This window comes from Saccoglossus kowalevskii, chromosome 10 (genome assembly GCF_978046115.1).
Source record: "Saccoglossus kowalevskii chromosome 10, keSacKowa6.1, whole genome shotgun sequence".
In the NCBI taxonomy this organism is placed as follows: Eukaryota; Metazoa; Hemichordata; class Enteropneusta; family Harrimaniidae; genus Saccoglossus; species Saccoglossus kowalevskii.
The window spans coordinates 10,497,702-10,519,367 of record NC_140650.1 but is presented as its reverse complement, the minus strand read 5'-3'; the positions used below and the strand labels follow the sequence as shown (position 1 = coordinate 10,519,367).

At 36.5% G+C, this 21,666-nt stretch overlaps 2 protein-coding genes across 2 annotated transcripts in view; one reads left to right on the top strand and one right to left on the bottom strand.

Moving 5' to 3' along the window:
* Window positions 1–2: 2 nt before the first annotated feature.
* LOC144354908 (small ribosomal subunit protein bS18m-like) lies at window positions 3–11,150 on the top strand. The gene is made up of 5 exons (XM_085504227.1): window positions 3–124; window positions 734–801; window positions 1,285–1,368; window positions 9,409–9,535; window positions 10,995–11,150. Exons 1-5 carry the CDS (start codon window positions 13–15, stop codon window positions 11,072–11,074), a joined length of 471 nt encoding a protein of 156 aa, XP_085360353.1. The 5' UTR covers window positions 3–12; the 3' UTR covers window positions 11,075–11,150.
* A 2,506-nt stretch (window positions 11,151–13,656) lies between these two features.
* Window positions 13,657–21,666, bottom strand: part of LOC102807976 (protein FAM53A-like) — an 84,077-nt gene continuing 76,067 nt past the window's right edge. The window contains exon 6 of the mRNA XM_006819487.3: window positions 13,657–17,767. Within this exon, the coding sequence (XP_006819550.1) occupies window positions 17,468–17,767 (300 nt within the window). The 3' untranslated portion in view covers window positions 13,657–17,467. The remainder of the gene's footprint in view (window positions 17,768–21,666) is intronic.

Here is a 21,666-nt window from a genome sequence, read left to right as displayed (position 1 = left end):
TCATTAATTAAAATGGCGCTGTGTATGTTTCAACTTCGTGCTTCTTCAGTTATATTGAAACATCTGCGTAATGTTCGCGTGTGTCGGACGCAATCGTCACAGCGCCCACAAAGGACAGCACAAGGTGGGAATATTGCTTCATAACATTTAGACTGTTCATTGATGACCATGAAAAACAGGGAGTTCAATTTCAAATTTAGGTGACCTGTCTAGCTCTACTAATGAGCACTGTTCCTTTCACATTTATGCTTAGTAATAGTAATATTTATTAGACGCATACAATCTTTAGGAAAGAATAAAAAGAGTGTTACAAAAAGAGAATTGAAAAAACCATAAACTAAAAAAAATCTTATTCTTAAAATATAAAACAAATTAAAAAAAATAAATAAATAAAAATTAAGACAATTTGCAACCAATGATGAATACATAATGGAGAACACCTTGCTTCCAGGACTTTATATGTGATACTGTTATATTGAAACTTTTGTATTGCATGTGTGGGTGTGAATGTGTGCTTCAGATTGAACCGTTCCTAAGTTTCTGAGCTATATATCTAACATTCCTTGGCTGGCTGCATTCAGATTTTCCCCATGTATACTACTTCAGAAATTCATTCCAGTTCAGTTTGCATTTTGTCTGCTATTCTGCAGCAAGAGTTGTCAACACATTTTATCATACCCACTTACCATATAGAAATGTTAATATAGTTAAAATAATCTGTTCTTATTGCCAGTATTATTATCTACATCCATCCCAAGAGCAACAAATGATGAAGTAACAGCTCAAGAGGTGAAAGATATGGTAGGTGATTTTTAGTGTGTGTACACATGTAGTCAAAATAAGTACAAATAATTATAGTAAAAATAAATTCAGAACACATTTATACAATTTATAAATTATTAAATTTAACAATTTATAAATTATTAAATCTGCTTTTAATGAGAAAAAAAATTTCCACGCTGTCTAAAGAAATTCAGACTTTTCTTAGTTTACTGATATGAATCATAAGATATGTTTATATGCAATCAATATACCCTTACTACATCAAATTAATATGAAATTGGCCTTGTGTCAAAACCATATAACCTGTCATATTTTTCTGTTTTACATGAGATGTTTTACAATGTAGACACAAATAAGTGAAAATATTGATTGTATTTCATTTGTGTATAAATGGATATTTGATTATGAAAGCGAGCATTCCTCGCAGTGTTGTCATATTCTAATTGCATCGCTATTTTGTTACACGAATCCTACAAATATACTGGTACTATTCTCTTACAGCCTCTCACTGAGATTGAAGATCCTTATAAATCTGAAAAGGAACTTTGTATTTTATGTAAAAATAACATTGAAGTCAATTACAAAGTAAGTTACTGTTTGCATGAATGTATGGTTGCATATGATGCCACTGCGATATTTCTCTCATATTCAGCATGTTAAAGTTGTATTCTGGACAAAACTTTGTTGAAAGCTCTCTCTATTTAGAGTAATTTTGTGGGGAGATTCATTTCAATTATTGATCTTTTATTCATAACCATGTTTTCTTCGTATTTCATTTTTTGCATGTAATGCTATGAGAAACTAGCACACCCAGTTGTAATTTGGCCAATATGTGTTCCGAACGTCGGAGTAAACACCGTATTCGTAATCGGGCAATGAGAACGCCTCCCGCCCTACAAATTGTTACTTGACGCGATATTGGCAATTGGCAACATTGTATGTTTTTGCGCTCGTTTTGAGCAGTTGCTTTCCAGTTGTTTACGAGTTAACATCTGTATTACGTTGTTGTTGAAGAATAAACGAGATTGAGTTCCAGTTACATGACGTGTCCGTTTCAGTGTTCACTTCCGTGACTGAGAAGACCCGAACCTCACCCTTCCCCCACATTTTTGGTGCCGAGACCAGGATTTCTCATTTCTACGGAGAAGCAAGTACTCTACAACGATGTCTGATCCAGGAACGTCATCGGGGACTGATGCCGCAACAGCACAGCCCAACCCTCTCTCTGTCAAGGGACTCAAGCTCACTCGTCGTATTCAACGCAGTTTGATGACAAGAACATTTAACAAAATCACTCCTAAACTACAACAACTGTCTAACGAAGTCGAGAACGAATTAAAAGAAAGCCTCTACCGAGAAATCAACTCTCTTTCTCAAGTTTTGAACGATCGGTTTGTTGATCTACGTAATCTCGACAAACAAATTCAGCAACAAATGCAGTTGGAGCAAGTCAGCGACGAAGACTACGAGAATGAATGCACAGAATCGTGTGACTACATTGACGATCTCGTCATCAAGAAGGACCAAGTTGAATACACTATCTCGATAGCGAAACCGCGAGTTCAAAGTAGTACCGTCGCACCGCCCGTTAACCCCTCATTTCGCGCCAACGAACTCCAAGCAAACGCATCGCCAAGAAGAACAGTAAATCTACCCAAACTTGAACTGCAAACTTTCTCCGGAGATACTCTGTGCTGGACGAGTTTCTACGATACATTTAATGCCGCTATCCACAGCGATGAAAGCCTGTCTAATGTGCAAAAGTTTACTTATTTGCGCAGCCTACTACAAGATGAAGCCGCTAGATCCATTGAAGGACTCGAACTCACTAACGATAATTACATCGATGCTCGGACTTTACTAGAAGAACGATACGGCGTGAAACAAGCCATCATCAATGCACACATCAAAGCATTATGGGAACTACCTACACCAGCGAACAACACAGCGAGTCTTAGACATTTCTACGACACGATTGAAACGCATGTTCGTGGACTTAATTCGCACGGCAAAGATGAAAGCGCATATGGAGAATTACTTATACCGTTAATTTTGGAGAAATTACCCACTGACTTTCATCGTACGCTATACCGCATCCGGGGAGATACACCGTGGACACTTCCCGATTTACGTAAGGCTATACTAACTGAAATTAAGGTAAATCATATTGGTGACTTTGACAATCATACTCGACAGACTCCTACCATAGCCACCTTCCATACATCAACGAGAGGAGGCGAGAGAACCGCTCCGCCATTTAATACCAGAGGTGGCCGAAGATCGACTACACGACAGACTTACTCCTCTCCTCCATGTACCTATTGTAAAGGGGGTCATACCCCAAACGACTGTGTAGTTGTCTCTGATTTTGATTCACGACTTGACATAGTCAAACGCAACAAGTTATGTTTTAACTGTTTGGGAAATCATGTCGTCAATAACTGCAGGTCGAAGTATTCGTGTCGCCACTGTCAAAAAAAACATCACACCTCCTTGCATGACAAAAGTAAAGACAAGGAAATAACAAACCGTTCACATTCCAATACATCACATTCTTCAAATAAAAACACTCACGTTAAAACTACTTACACCTCGGTGCCAGGGAGAGGTACACTGGCTCACACTTGCAATCACACCGATTGCTCATCGACACTGGTTAACGAGAATCCTACTGACCCGAAAGTCAGTAACAATTCGGCTGTATTTCATTCAAATTCCGGTAATGTTGGCTATTCACAGAGACCTGTACTACTCAAGACTGCCAAAATTAACGTTTCTTATGACAATAACATGACTACTGCTACTGTACTATTTGACGAGGGTGCCAATAGAAGTTTTATAACTGAAAACCTTGCTAGCAAAATTGCAATGAACACGACTAATCCAGAAATAATTGCCCTTTCAGCTTTTGGAAGTAAACAAGCTGAACGACGTATACTACAAAGTGGGACATTGAATTTACACGCATTAGACGGTACTGTATCACAAATGAACGCTTTGCTGATACCTGAAATTTCTGCTAATATGGAAAACTATGTCACTAGTGATTTACTAGAATTACCACATTTAAGGGACCTAGTACTCGCCCACCCCATTAATGACAAAGAACCTAACTTTGACATTGACATACTTATTGGTGCCGACTATTACTGGCAATACGTAACTGACAGGGTCGTTCGAGGAGACGGACCGACTGCTGTCATGTCACCATTTGGTTACCTTCTTTCAGGACCTAAGCCTTGCGGAAATACCTCGTCTACAACCAACATGCTACATGTACTGATAAACATGCCTTCGCCAATAAAGGAAATTGTAGATGAACACTCTATAGCTATACCGCGAAAAGTTGAAATGAACACCGCCCCTACATTATACACACGCGAATCGTTACGACCGGTCAACGAGGGGTCATCGAACGCCGCGCCACCAGCCGCATCTACGCACTATGAACGCCGATCGTCGCAACTTGATAACGGTCCCTCCGATCACGAAACCGAGAACAATAACGCAAACTCTGCAAGTCGCATTACTAACTCTGAACTGCATGTCTACAATGTATGTGAAACCTCTGAACACTCCCCCAGTCTAAGCGATGACGTCATTACCAATGAGAAAACCCCTACTGACACAGTAAATATTAACAACACGCAGCTAGACGAGACACTTTTACGTTTCTGGGACCTTGAGTCAATAGGCATACGAGATGACCCAGTGTGTTATGATATTACTACTGACAACCATGAACAATATAAACAATATTGTGCTACTCATCTACGCAGAGAAGGTAACACATTTATTGCCAAGTTACCTTGGAAGAGTGATCATGCTCCACTACCTACTAATTACTTAGTGTCTTGCAACAGAACACGCACCATGATTAAGAGATTAACGCCTGAACTTATTCAAATATACGATCGCATAATTAAAGAACAATTACATGCCGACTTCATAGAAATTGTCACCGACGATGATACCGAATCAGGACATTATTTACCCCATCATCCAGTGAAAAAGAACTCTGAAACAACGCCGATACGTATAGTATATGACTGTAGTTCCAAAGCTAATGGCAACCCAAGTTTGAATGACTGCTTGATGGCAGGTCCACCACTACTTAATGATTTGACTAGTATTTTACTGCGTTTTCGTGCAAACCCCATCGCGTATACAAGTGACATTGAGAAGGCTTTCCTTCAAATACAAATCGACCCTGATGACAGGAAATTCATAAAATTCCTGTGGTTGTCGGACGCAAACAACGTTAACTCCGAGTTCATCACACTACAATTCAAAACAAATCTCTTCGGAGCGCGAAGCAGTCCATTCATACTCAACGCAACTGTACGCCACCTACTTGATGAAAGCGACGATGATGTCACTGTGAATCAACTACGCAACGACCTATACGTTGACGACGTCGTCTCCGGATCAACCACCGCCGATGAAGCATTCTGTTTTTACAATAACGCAAATAAACTTTTGTCTACCGGTAACTTCAACCTACGTTCTTGGTCGACAAATTGCCGAGAACTGGGTGATGTTGCGCGGAGCGACAACAAGATACAACCTACACAAACAACTGGCGTACTGGGTATGTTATGGGACACTGAGGCTGACACGTTAACATACAAACCTATTTTTGACCAGAAAGACTCAGCAGAAACTGCAACTATAAATAGTACATCACGTGACCCCGTTACTAAGCGACGAGTAGTCAGCGAAACTTCTCAGTTGTATGACCCATTAGGACTCCTGTCGCCGATAACTGTTAAAGCAAAACTGTTCGTGCAAGAACTATGGAAACAAAAACTTGAATGGGATGACGTTATTTCCCCCGAAATGACGAATAGATGGTACGAAATCCGCGATGATTTGCAAGCTGCAACTGGGATGATATACAACCGGAAGTATTTTGAAACTACGAATAACTTGAATAAACATTGTGAATTGCATCTTTTTGCAGACGCGAGCTCGCGTGCATATGGTGCAACTGCCTATATCAAAAAGGACAATGTCACATCTCTCATCATGGCGAAGAACCGAATTGCGCCCACAAATCAAACTACTATGACTATACCAAGATTAGAACTGATGGCCTTAGTTACCGCTACCCGACTAAGTAAATTTGTGAAAGCCGCACTCCGTGATAAGTATATTATTGACAATATAACATTTTGGTCTGATTCTCAGATTGTGCTGTACTGGTTAAAGTCTGACAAGAAATTGCAACCATTTATTTCTAATCGAATACATGAAATAAATGCTGCAGAGGGAACATATCGATACGTTCCTACCAAGTCAAACCCAGCTGATTTACTAACCAGAGGTATTAACTTTATTGACCTTGTGAACAATGACCTTTGGAAAAAGGGTCCTCCATGGCTGGCCAGAAATGATACCTGGCCAGTCACAGAACTGCAATTATCATCAATAAATGATGACGTCAGTGTCAACATACTACATTCAGCCAATCAACCACTAGGTGAGCTGATTCCTCCGCTGTCAATCAAGGCGATTTCAGATACGTTACCGCGTCACGATACCGATTTGTTGATGAATGATGCTGACGACGAACCAAATGAACCCAACATCAATCTCGAGAATATAATCGACCCAACTCGCTTCAGCACTTTGCAACGATTACTTCGAGTTACTGTATTAATTCGTCGTTTCGTCGATAAACTTCGCCGACGTATTTCTACCGCGAATTCACCAATTTCCGCTGAAGAAATCGCTAAAGCTGAAAAGACATGGGTTTCTGATCTTCAGCAACGACACTTCGCTGATTCATTCACCGCCATCCGTCACAACAATAAACGCTTTGGTGTACTTGTTAGACAACTACGTTTATTCATCGATGACGACGGAGTTTTGCGCTGTGGCAGCAGACTTCACAACGCAGATGTGAACTTTACTACTAAATTTCCTGCATTGTTACCAAGCAAACATTACTTTACTACGCTACTTGTCCGCCGAGAACATGAACGTCTACACCACAGTGGGACACAGGCTGTCGTGACTGCTATTCGTCAACAATATTGGATTACGAACATCAGACAGACTGTTAATTACATTATTCGACGCTGTGTCACCTGTAAGCGAGTCGACGGTAAACCCTACAATGCGCCACTTACTGCACCGCTTCCGAAGTACCGTGTGACCGTCACGCCCCCGTTCACTGTCACCGGAGTTGACTTCACCGGCGCCTTGTACGTACGTACCGCCGATCACCGATCAGCTAAAGCATATGTGTGTTTGTTCACATGTGCGGTAACCCGCGGTGTGCACCTCGAACTTGTACCCGATCTATCCACGCACTCCTTCATGTTAGCCTTTCGACGGTTCGCAGCGAGACGATCGCTACCATCCAAAATTCTTTCCGATAACGCAACGACTTACTTGGCGGCATCGCACGAATTGCATGAACTATTGTCATCACCCGAAGTTCAAGGACTTCTCGCCGAAAATAAGGTAACATGGACATTCATCCCCAAACGAGCTCCCTGGCAAGGGGGGTTTTGGGAACGCCTGATCGGCATGACAAAAACGGCACTTAAGAAAACCCTTGGTAAAACTCAAGCCACTTTCGATCAGCTCCGCACAATTCTAACCGAGATTGAAGCAACTCTCAATGACCGACCTTTGACTTATGTATCGCCGTCAAACAACGACCTTACAGCGCTGACTCCTTCACATTTGATTTCGGGACGCCTATTAACCCCACTTCCGAACTCACCGGTCGATGATGATGAACTCGACAAATCAATCCGTGGAAATCACCACACAATGAATAGTCGATATCAATTGTTAACAGCCCTCCAAAATGAATTTTGGAAGCGCTGGTCGACAGAATATCTCTCGGCATTGCGAGAAAGACACGCTTTCACAGCTGACGGAAGTAAACACAACGCCATAAAGGTTGGTGACGTAGTAATAGTTCATGATGACGTCAAGCGTCGATTCAAATGGAACATTGCTGAAGTCACCAAATTATTTAACGGTCCAGATGGATTAGTACGAGCAGCAGAATTACGTACCGCTACAGGCACAACAAACCGCCCGATTCAGAAATTATACCCGATGGAGATATCCACCGATGATAGCCAGCAGGAGTTTCAACCTCTTACCGACAAGGAAAGTGAAATTGATCAACCGGACAGTACTGTTAAATCTCCGCCCTCAAGACCGCCGAGGAAAGCTGCAATAGCAGCACGAAAGTTTGTCCGTGACATTATAAAGGACTTGTAAAATATGTTTGAACACTTGTTACAATTTTGAACAATTTATATATACCTTGAGTTTTTTAAACGTGTATTGTGTTATTGATTTCTCTCAGGAAAATATTTGATCTGTGAATCAGAATATTTCTTGTGCCCGCCCCCAGTATGTGGGGAGATTCATTTCAATTATTGATCTTTTATTCATAACCATGTTTTCTTCGTATTTCATTTTTTGCATGTAATGCTATGAGAAACTAGCACACCCAGTTGTAATTTGGCCAATATGTGTTCCGAACGTCGGAGTAAACACCGTATTCGTAATCGGGCAATGAGAACGCCTCCCGCCCTACAAATTGTTACTTGACGCGATATTGGCAATTGGCAACATTGTATGTTTTTGCGCTCGTTTTGAGCAGTTGCTTTCCAGTTGTTTACGAGTTAACATCTGTATTACGTTGTTGTTGAAGAATAAACGAGATTGAGTTCCAGTTACATGACGTGTCCGTTTCAGTGTTCACTTCCGTGACTGAGAAGACCCGAACCTCACCCTTCCCCCACAAATTTGGCCAAAAATCAAATCTGAATGTTGCAGCGTTTGTGAATTATAATGAATGATCTAAACTTAATGTATAATGCCATTTATTGACTAAACTATTATTTGTCTCTGCCACAATAAATCCCACAATGCATTGCTCTTCAAATTAAGCTTCAGGAGCATGCTAATCATAAATAACCCAGGAAGTACATACGTTTGATGACACCCTAAGATGATGAAAATTCAATCACAACCAAATCTACGGAACTTCTTGGCGATGTTTAGCAGTACACATATTACTTAACATGTCAAAAAAAGGCTACAAGCACAATTTTGTTGACACTACAAGTTTAACCTTTGAACCCCATATTTTCACCTACCAAAATCAACCTTTTGTACAGTTTGAAAACGTGTATTTTTCAATAACTTAGTTGTTAACTTCGAACTAATAGACATAATTTCTCAAAGGTGTTCTGATGGTCAAATATTATAATGTAGGTCTGGGCCGATTTTATTTGTCAAATTATCTAATTACTGTGGAATACTTTATTTTCGCTGGAATTAATTTTCGCTGAAAAGGCTTTTTGGGCGTTTCGTATGGAATTTATTTTCACTGATTTTTGATGAGTTTAATGTGAAATATAGGAAAAAAAGTATATTCGCTAGATTTTATTTTCACAGAATCATCTTTTCAGCGAAAATAGCAAAAATAAATTCCAAGCGAAAATAAAGTATTCTACAGTATTAAAATATGTATTATGAAGATTACAGTAAAAGTCAGAAATATATACCTTAGTTTATAAACATATTTATAAAAAGTTGTAAATATTGGTACATGTATACAAGTAGTGATACAAGTTTCTCTTGCAGAATGTTCAGCTCTTATCCCAGTTTGTATCCCCACACACTGGTAATGTGTTTTCCCAAGAAGTCACAGGTCTTTGCACCAATAGATATAAAGAAGTATCAAACAATATAAAAAGAGCAAGAAAAATGGGTAAGCAGGGACTGTCCGAGTGAAATTGTTGCAGATAATAATATTAGTTGTTCTTACGATAGTCTGTTTCAAATGACTGGGTGGTGGTGGGAATACTAAGTGGACTCAGAGATTATAAGTATCTTATAGTCCCTATTTCAGATGGTGGAATGACTGGGATATGAAGTTCTTGTAGTCTCTATTTCAGATTGTGGGATGACTGGGATATGAAGTTCTTATAGTCCCTATTTCAGATGGTGGGATGACTGGGGTATGAAGTTCCTATAGTCTCTATTTCAGATTGTGGGATGACTGGGGTATGAAGTTCTTATAGTCCCTATTTCAGATGGTGGGATGACTGAGATATGAAGTTCTTATAGTCCCTATTTCAGATGGTGGGATGACTGGGGTATGAAGTTCCTATAGTCTCTATTTCAGATTGTGGGATAACTGGGATATGAAGTTCTTGTAGTCCCTATTTCAGATGGTGGGATGACTGAGATATGAAGTTCTTATAGTCCCTATTTCAGATGGTGGGATGACTGGGGTATGAAGTTCCTATAGTCTCTATTTCAGATTGTGGGATAACTGGGATATGAAGTTCTTATAGTCCCTATTTCAGATGGTGGGATGACTGGGATATGAAGTTCTTATAGTCCCTATTTCAGATGGTGGGATGACTGGGATATGAAGTTCCTATAGTCCCTATTTCAGATGGTGGGATGACTGGGATATGAAGTTCCTATAGTCCTTATTTCAGATGGTGGGATGACTGGGATATGAAGTTCTTATAGTCCCTATTTCAGATGGTGGGATGACTGGGATATGAAGTTCTTATAGTCCCTATTTCAGATGGTGGGATGACTGGGGTATGAAGTTCTTATAGTCCCCATTTCAGATGGTGGGTGACTGGGATATGAAGTTCTTATAGTCTCTATTTCAGATGGTGGGATGACTGGGGTATGAAGTTCTTATAGTCTCTATTTCAGATGGTGGGATAACTGGGATATGAAGTTCTTATAGTCCCTATTTCAGATGGTGGGATGACTGGGGTATGAAGTTCTTATAGTCCCCATTTCAGATGGTGGGTGACTGGGATATGAAGTTCTTATAGTCTCTATTTCAGATGGTGGGATGACTGGGGTATGAAGTTCTTATAGTCCCCATTTCAGATGGTGGGATGACTGGGGTATGAAGTTCTTATAGTCCCTATTTCAGATGGTGGGATGACTGGGGTATGAAGTTCTTATAGTCTCTATTTCAGATTGTGGGATAACTAGGGTATGAGATTTTAGCAAGGAACATTTGTTGGTATTGATGGAAAGGTTTCTGGCAAAAGTAGCAATTAAGTCTTTACAAATATGCAAGGACAGGAACCATGATCCTAATTTTATGTCACTCACACACTCCCCTTTGTCTGACGATTTCCATTGGTAATATTGTATGTCAATTTTTATTTTTGTCATTTTTTCTATTGCAGGATTTATGCCGGTTATTTACAAGGAGTCAGTTTACTTGAATGATCCAAAAATTATAGATGAGAGAAATATGAATCGATGAATACCAAAAAATTTTTAAATACATGGTTTCAGTTAATATTGAAATAATAAAGGATGTTTCCTTAACCATATGACAATACATGTACATAAATGTTGTGTCTTACCCAAGAACAAAACCATGTTCATAGCAGTTACACATAAACCACTCTGCTTACTATAAGTGATTGTCTCTGTCTGTCAAACATTCATTCTTTTTGAAAACTGCTAGCTAGCCCATTTGCTTTGATACTTGATATTTATGTACCTTGGTTGGATCAGATTTATTTGATATTTCCTATTCTCTTGTTTTGACTCCTGTGTGCGAAGCACCCAATATCTGTGTGTACATGTGTATATATATATATGCACAGACCTGGTTTGTTTTCAGGTAAAATGTGTTGATAACCATGACCATAGCACAATATTGAATGACCACGTATTAATATGCTCAAAATCGAAAATTTTTAATTTAAAGTTGAAAACTACCAATTTATGACCGAATAATTCCATTTTTAGTTTAAAATTGTCATTTTAAAATCGAAAATTTTCAATTTAAAGTTGAAAACTACCAATTTATGACTGAATAATTCCATTTTTAGTTAAAAATTATCATTTTAAAATCGAAAATTTTCAATTTAAAGTTGAAAACTACCAATTTATGACCGAATAATTCCATTTTTAGTTAAAAATTGTCATTTTAAAATTGAAAATTTTCAATTTAAAGTTGAAAACTACCTATTTATGACCGAATAATTCCATTTTTAGTTAAAAATTGTCATTTTAAAAAAGAAAAAACTTTCAATTTAAAGTTGAAAACTACCAATTTATGACCGAATAATTCCATTTTTAGTTAAAAATTTTCATTTTAATTTCCTAATCTTTTGACATGTGTATTTTTCTTGAGTGTGTCCTTAGCATCGATGATATTTCCCAAACTTTTGACGCGTGTATTTCGAAGTGAATTTTGGAGGTGGATTATCCTTTTCTGCCTAGCAACTGTGAACCAGCTCAAAAACTATTTTCCTGAGCGACTGACCAATAGAGCCTGTACTTGGAACATCCAGCAATTTTCCTGCGTATCCCTAGCAACCAGACCCCTTTACTTTAGTGTAGAGCGATACACATGCTAGCTGACTTGCCAGGATGCTTTTATATAGCATGTAACTTGGTGGTTGTCATTTATCATGACTGTGTCTAAAATTTTCTGCTTTGTAAGTTAATTTCATGATAATACCTGCTCTTGCAGACCGAGTGATGTGGTATTAGCTACATATTATAGATTAGATGCAAGTTTGTAGATTTCATTCAAATTGGTTGCTATGAAACTAATTATTTAAATATTGGCATTGTTCATTTTTATTTTGGAAGATTTATTAACAAAATTAGTAATTTCTTCTCTATTTAAATCCCTTTTGTTTCCAAGATCTGCACAAGAGGAGTCTCTTTTTGTGGTGAAATGCATGGATACCCAAGAAAATATTGTCTACAACTTAATGTAATGCATAATTTAATGTTGTAGATTGTTATTGTTTTCACATCATACTTTCAGACTACATCATTCAACTTTGTCGAGCAGAGCTTATCATATGGGAGATTGTCCGTCACTGTCATCAACTTTTCACCTCTGCTGTCATCGTAGTTGACAGGGCGGAACTGTTCATACAGGTGATTGTTCGTCCGTCAACAATTTCATTTCCGACTTCTTGAAAACTCCCAGCTCAATTGCTTTGATATGTTGCTGTTGGGTGAACCTCTTATCAGATTTGTTCATTTAATCTCTATTTTTGTTAAAAAAAAATTATATTTTCAAATTCTTGTACACTACCAAATATTTGTGTGACCAATTTGTGGGTGTGCATTGCATGACTTGGCTACTACAATGTTCTTGTAGGGCAGTAAAGCTATTTCTTGAAAACTACAAGCCAGATTGCTTTGATACTTGATATATATGTATGGGTAGACCTCACTTAAATTTGTTTAATTTCATGATAATATCTTTAATTCTCTAATTTTGATAAAAACGGCAAGTCTGATTGCTTTGATATTATACATGTAGATACTACAGGTGGACCTCTAATTTTTCTTGATTTTGTGATATGTTCAATTACCGGTATTTAATTGAAATGTGCATTGCTAACAGCAGATCTATCTCGCGGCTGAGATGCTGCTCGTTTGTTTTTTCTCATTAATTTTAGTATGTCTGTGGAGGCTCTTAGAAGGTATGGCATCCCACTGTAAAAACTTAATGATTAATGGTCTAATTTTATATGCTTGAAGTATGGTGGTTGTCGTGACTGTTCCATACTACAGATAGCAACGTATTTACATATGGGTAAACGTCTTCTCACCAGACACAAAACATTTGTTTATATCCCCCCCCCCCCATGTTTTTTTTTTTTTTTTTTTTTTAACTTTCGCAAAAATATGACAATTTACAAATGCAGAACGTAGATTTGAGGACACTCGTCTTGTACTATCTAAACTGATGGAACATTATTGCTCCATATGTTTATTTCCTGGTGAGAACACTATTCATACAAAATTTGAACGCAGATGGCTTGTGACAACCACTGCCCGTTAATAAATAAATCCTAATGCAAGGTATAAAAGTAAAGAGTGCTTTGCAGGTTTATTATTCACACGGAATACAAGTATAGCTCCAGTCACTTCTTTCATTAAAGAGAACAAAAGGAATACACAACATGGTGAATATATCAATATAAAGTTTGCATTACAAAAAAAAAAAATACTGATACACGAAGAAAATTTACAAATCATATAAGTGTACAAATTATTTTAAAATTAATCTTTTTTTTTAAAAAAAGAAAAACGTTACATCACATGGAGGTTTGAATTTCTTTTTAGATGTGCGTAAATTGCCAACCTAATACAAGGCAAAGATCTTTGAGATTGAAAGTAACTCTAAGTGAGAAATATGACGAGGAGCAAGTTGGCGCAATTTTTCGACTGTCTGGGTCCTATTCTTGCTATGTAGGTCATTGTTAGGTAATTTGTTTTTGTAAAACCAGTCAGTAGGATTGTCAAATAAGGAAATAATTGAAAATAACCATCAAATAAACTGCAAGATATCCGCCATAAAATGAAACTGTATTGGTGTGTTGTATGTTTCCTCCAACCTTTCTACCAATTTTAGAGGGTTTACTACTCTGTAGAAAGAATTGCATCGTTATTGACGTGCATGGCTACCAACACACTTGCAGCATTCAAATTGAAACATCCCTGTTAGAAACAGTCATGCAATTAGCAGTTTTACTGCTGGTCTTGCAGCAATTATAATATGACATGTGACCATCATGTGACAGTCACATGACCGTAAATCTCATCTCTGATCACCAATGTATTAAACAGCTGACTGACAAGCTATGTCACCAAAGGTTGTCAACAGAAGGCATTATTTTTTACCTGTGAATCACTAGTAATATATACAACCAAATTTAGGTTGCAGTCTTTAATTTCTGCTAGCTGCGTAAGATATGTAGATTGTGCAAAGCACTACAGTAAGAACGAGAGAGATAAATGAAACATTTGATATAAAGGAAAGAATTTGTTACAATAAAATTGACATATTTCTTACTGTGGATACAACCAGGCCATGTGTTTACACAATGAATATTGCGGCTGAGTGGTATTCAACTAATAACAGTGAATTCTCTACTACAATATCTTTTTCTAAATAAAAAATAAAGTTACAACTTTACTTTAGTTTTCCTGAAAACTCCATCCATAGCAGATGAACTCAAGACCAGGTAAACATTCAGTTTATTTACTTGCTCCCATGTTCAGACAGAGAGAGCCCTTACAGTAAATTAATTTCTGCGTCTTAGTGTATGCCTACAATATTTGCTTACATTGTACTTGTTATAATAGTACACAGAGACAACGACTTAACAAATATTAGGTTGATTGACTGGTAATACTTTCTTAACTTTACAGGTAAAAAGGCGTACGTGTACTGAAATAACAAGAAAAACATTAACATGAACTTTTTTTTTTTGTCATATAATTTAATTAATAAGCTCATTAAAATCTATTTTTATAGAAAGTCGAGATATGTTCTCTAAACCATCAACATGACCGACAACTGCCTCAGTACTTTGTATTAGCAATTGCACACGGGCGCACAAAACAAGAAAAATTTATACACAATTCAACATCATGCAAACTATAACTAAACATCCAAGGAAGCCTTCCCTGTTTCCAAATGGTTGTTTAAACTAATGAAACCTGAAAAAACTTGTGAATTTCAGTATGATAACAATAACAATATAAAAAGCACCATTCTAAACTTTGTGTGCACCAATAAAGAAATGGTGGGCTTTGCTAATATATTCTGTTTTTTTGTTTTTTTTAATTACACTTCAATGTGAAAATCAAATTTCAATTTCAACACAGAACTGTCAAATGTGCCAGATATAATTTTATTTTTCATGGCCAAAAATCTCATTTTAGGTCGATAGAAGCAGGGACATGATTAAATTCATCTCTGTAACCTGCTTCAGTTTCCGCAAGACAGATTTAGGTGAAAATGTCGTCCCTGGCAAATTATCGATTTTAACAGCTTACAGTGTATCTACAATGTGCAAAGTGTCTTTCATTCACATTTTTTTTTTTAACTATAAATGCATTAATTATTCACTGGGTTTGAATCTCTCTCATAAGAAAAATCTGCTAAATTAAATCCAGACTCTAACAATTTAAAATTACAACTCATTGTTTCATCGGCAAATCCAAAACCCAGTGAATATGATCGAAATAGTGAATTTAAATCACAGTTCAATATGTGCATAATCATCTATGACTCCTAAGCGACCTCCTGATCAGTCGTTTGATGACAACATTTTATGGTAAAACACTCAGGTCTAATTTCTTATTGATTGGATACATGCACATACAGGATTCTTAAATACAAATACCCTCACTGAGGTAAACTGGCTGCAAACTGAATGTCATTGAACTTGTTCAAAAAAGTAATATATCATTTTAAAAGAACTTACATTTTGGTTGGGAAGGGGTAGGGATGTCAAGAAATTTTCCCAGTTCCTTGCATACTTCATACAATAAAGAAAGAAAGCAAAGCAAGATATCATCATCATAATAATATGCAAATTATGTTCCTGTGAAATGATGTCATTGATTATAAGACAACCAGCAATACACTAAGAGACCTTGATTGCATTCCAAAGTTGCATTCCCAGTTTGTATCATAGAGAGAACAGCTCCCACCATGAAAAATGATAAAATCAGTTGCTATGGTAACAAATCTTGAAATATTGGAGTACTCAGCTAGCCAGCACTGATGGCCATGGTGTCTAATCACTAAATCTAATATAATTCTTAACGATGCAATCACTCAAAGCCACTTTTTTTGTAAGAGAAATTTGATTGAGGATTATATTAGATAAGATTTCACTTAAACCGTACAGAATCCCAAAACCCTTATAATGCTTAAAGAGGTCAGCGGAAAGTTTTCTACAGTATGAATGCAACTTTAAATACAAATATATAATTTACATATTACAAAGCCGCCTTTGCTTTGAAACAGAAATCAACCCCTCCCCCTCCCCGTCAATTCTATTGCTCTATTTAACTGATCTAAATAAACTCTGCCACACTCATACTCACACACTTGTATACTCAACTCTTGCACGACTCTCTAACTAGAGATATAAGAACTATTGTTAAGTTTCCCAAGGAAACATGTAAATATTTTTTCTGGTTAAGTTCTGGTAATACAATGGAATGCCTCTTAAATTTAATCACATTTTTTTTTTTTTTTAATTTAACTGTAATTATTTAATTAGTTCATTAGTTTGATATTAACATCCTACAAACGGACCTGAAACCAAAAACTGTACAACTTTCTAAAAATTCCTTCGTATACAAACATCTTCATTTCTGTAAAATCACGACTTTGAAATTTTTAACCAATTTTGTTGAGGCACTCAGATATGGATTTCACCAGGCTCTCATTGAACATTTTAAACTTCTCTCAGGTTTTGACTTTTTCCAAGCATTTGCAGAAGTAAATACAAGAAATGTGAATCCATGCCGCAGTACGCTGATATGTTAAACATGTTCACTACGCTTCCGCCAAAATATTGGACCTATTTGTAATTCATCAGTCAGGTTGAATGGTATTTTGATGGAAGGCAGTATTTATACATTCAAAGAAGTCTATCTTCTTGGACTGTCCCAGTTCCTGAAGACTAATTATCGTAAATATACGTAGATGGGAAAAATAATGATTTTCTGTACTTCAAAATCTCAAAGTTGTGATAGAAACTGACAAACTTTGATCCAACATTTAAAAAACAAAAGAAACAATGCAACAATACTAGACAAGGAATGTATGATGGGTAGTTTTTTTTTCCAACTGGTATGAAGCAAGCACAGATTAATGGCGTTCAATCGATTCTAGGTCAAGATCTTCACTATCAAGATGAAAGATTTCTTCTTCATCATCTTCCTCATTGTAGTAACCCTCACACTGTTCATCATCTTCAAGTTTTCTATCACTTTCCTTGGTATTCTTGTTGTCTGTTTCGTTCAGTTGCTTAGTTGGACTTGACGTCGGTGTGATCATCACACTAGAGGATAGGTTACTATCGCACGGCGATGACGCAATCGGCATCAATCCTAGAAACTTGTCTGGTTCTTTGAAAAGTGTTGGCCAACCACGTGGTGCTCCGACATTCTATACAAGAAAAGATGAAACAGAATTGCAAATTACATTGACTGTAGAGTCTAATATTGTTATTACATTATTACAGGAAATGTAATCACAAAAAGTGAAAAAACTTTCAGTTGTATACTTGTGTGCTTGCCCATACTTTACCAAACAAAATCACAATTATTAACCTTTTTACCATCAGACTTTCCCGCCCAAATTTGTCTGCAATATTTTTCTTATATTCTTCGATATTTGTGGAAATGAACCCTAATTTTGGAGCCAACAAACAAAATTTGAGTCAATTTTCAGTTTTTACTCAAAAAATTTAGCTATTTTTTGTCCCAAACTTCTGAAGGAAAGTGCAGACTATAAACTGGGAACTAGTTAAAATTAAGATAATGGGTTATTTGAGGACTACATATAAGGAATACATGTATGAAGTTTGGTGAAAAAATTTGCTGGTACAGCCTAGCTAAAATCACCTTCAGTAGCCTTGGTGATATATATCAAAATAATTTATGCAAGAAATAAAAACAAGCAGTGTCTGTCTCGGCTGAGATAGCTCCGCTGTTAGCAATGCTCATTTTAATTAAAGAACAGAAGATATCATTAGATAATGAACAATATGTATAGTATCAAAGCAATCAGACTTGCTGTTTTCAACAAAAATTTGAAAATATCACCTTTTACCAAAAAAGACAAAAATATTCATTAAAATTAGAGAATTAAAGATATCATCGCGAAATGAACAACTGAAATGAACGGAAGACGACAGACAATCACTCATATGATAAGCTCAGCTCGACAAAGTTGACAGTGGAGCTAAAAAAACATACTTTGAATGTCACAAACTGAAAAGTGGATTAACCACTGAACTATAAATAGTCAGCTTGATGTTGTGTAACGAACTGATTTTAAGCAAGGTAATTCAGGAAGGGGGGCTACGTATAGGGGGGGGGGTGCATGGGGAGGGGGGTTTGCTATGTATGGCATATAGATTTGAGGACAACACTGAACTGGAAAGTTTGTAAACCTTTAAGAAATTTAATAAGGGCAAAATTTGATAACTAGACACAGTGGCAATATTTCACCAACATGCATACCTACATGGAATTAGACAGTAATGAATATCACAAAGGCTATGGTACTGCACAGAAACTCAACAGCATAACACATATTCACAAACATTGGCGCTGACCTGAATAAGAACTTCCACCGATGGTTCTTAATCACTGTGCCAACAATCCAATTATAAACTTAACTCAATTATCTAGTCCCGCACAACAATCTGGTGAATCACTCACTTTTAAGTTTACCGAGGAAATACATTCAATTGGCTGTATTATTAGTGCCATAAGAAAAGAGGTAACATGATAATTAGATTTGGAGAACGTGCTTGGGTCTACCTTTCTGAAATCAATGTCTCTGTTATCAATTAAATTTAGTTCTATAACATCTCAGACTTAAATTAAGTATATTAAGTATGTCAAGTACATGGAAAGCTATTTTGCTTATAAACCCTTAATTCAGATTTTAAGTCATTTGTTAGTTATTAGTTGGTACCCCCTCTAAAGAGACATAATTGAAAATTAATTTGCATCAACCTAATTTTTATTGTTAAAGATATAAAATTATCATGTACATTCAAATAATTATAATCAAGACCAACTCAATGACAATTATTTCTCAAACCAGATTGACAGGATTTATTGAATTGAAATTTCATTTCCATATTCTATATATTTCCAAGGCCAAGGCATGCATCTATTCAATCCATTATATGGCACTGTGCCAAATGTGATCACCACAACAGAAAGTAAACCCAAGTGAATCCAAGCAGACCATAATGAACAGAAAGTAGGTGAAATGATCTACACATTCCTACCTATAGAGGGCACTCACTTGGTTACCATATATTGACTGTTGGTTGGTTGAAAGGGCTAATCTGAAAATTTTCAAACAATTAGCTGAAAATTCTGTATATATTTTATTTAATCTCACTGGTTACCCTCCAGTTACATTAACCTTTACTCAATTACAAATAATGCTATGTATGAGTAATGAAAATAATGAATTACAATCATTGACTTTAGCAGATTTCGCTCTGATGGGGATTCTAGCAGAATTCTACGATCCAATATATAAAATTATGCACAGAAAAGATTAACTCTTTGCATGCCATAACATATTATTTTGCGGCTTTTTATTATTTTCATTATTAATTTTGGATTAGATCGACATAATTACTATCGGTAAAAATATTGGGAAAGTTGACATCACTTTACTAGTGTTTAAAAGTTTAAATCCTAAATCTGATAACTATCAATGTGGCTTCTATGAGACTGGATGGTGTATGTTGATGGTACATTAAGCAGATGAGATGATGGATTAAGGACATATTGGAATTGCACATATAGTAGTTGTGTCGATGGATTACGGACATACAATTTGTGTTCACACATAGCTTCTTAGCATGGGCTAAGAGATCAAAGACATTATCATTACGTGCTTAACACAGGCTAAGAATGAGTTTAATCTGACCTGTTTTTAAAGACCTGGTCTTTAGCACTGGATAATGAAGTGTGCGTGAATGCTTAGTTCGGGCTAATCGCCCAAAACGCCATTGTATTTAATTACAATTATATTCATAACTATTCATTCCAGTATGCCATTTCTAACATGACAATCAACGCTAGCACATCTAGGGAGATTGTTTTTGAGAAAAAAAATGATGATAATACTCTTCTTCGACTTCTTTTTATTCTGCAATATGCCTTTTCTGAATTTGCTTTATATAACCATAGAACTATGTGGGTGTATCAGTGGATTTAAGAATTATGATATGGCACATACAGTGGGTGTGTCAATGGATTTAAGAATTATGATATGGCACATATAGTGGGTGTGTCAATAGATTTAAGAATTATGATATGGCACATACAGTGGGTGTGTCAATTGATTTAAGAATTATGATATGGTACATACAGTGGGTGTGTCAATGGATTTAAGAATTATGATATGGCACATACAGTCGGTGTGTCAATTGATTTAAGAATTATGATATGGCACATATAGTGGGTGTGTCAATAGATTTAAGAATTATGATATGGCACATACAGTGGGTGTGTCAATTGATTTAAGAATTATGATATGGCACATACAGTGGGTGTGTCAATAGATTTAAGAATTATGATATGGCACATATAGTGGGTGTGTCAATAGATTTAAGAATTATGATATGGCACATATAGTGGGTGTGTCAATAGATTTAAGAATTATGATATGGCACATACAGTGGGTGTGTCAATAGATTTAAGAATTATGATATGGCACATACAGTGGGTGTGTCAATAGATTTAAGAATTATGATATGGCACATATAGCGGGTGTGTGTCAATAGATTTAAGAATTATGATATGGCACATACAGTGGGTGTGTCAATAGATTTAAGAATTATGATATGGCACATATAGTGGGTGTGTCAATTGATTTAAGAATTATGATATGGCACATACAGTGGGTGTGTCAATGGATTTAAGAATTATGATATGGCACATACAGTGGGTGTGTCAATAGATTTAAAAATTATGATATGGCACATACAGTGGGTGTGTCAATGGATTTAAGAATTATGATATGGCACATACAGTGGGTGTGTCAATTGATTTAAGAATTATGATATGTCACATACAGTGGGTGTGTCAATGGATTTAAGAATTATGATATGGCACATATAGTGGGTGTGTCAATAGATTTATAATTATGATATATCACATATAGTGGGTGTGTCAATTGATTTAAGAATTATGATATGGCACATATAGTGGGTGTGTCAATAGATTTAAGAATTATGATATGGCACATATAGTGGGTGTGTCAATTGATTTAAGAATTATGATATGGCACATACAGTGGGTGTGTCA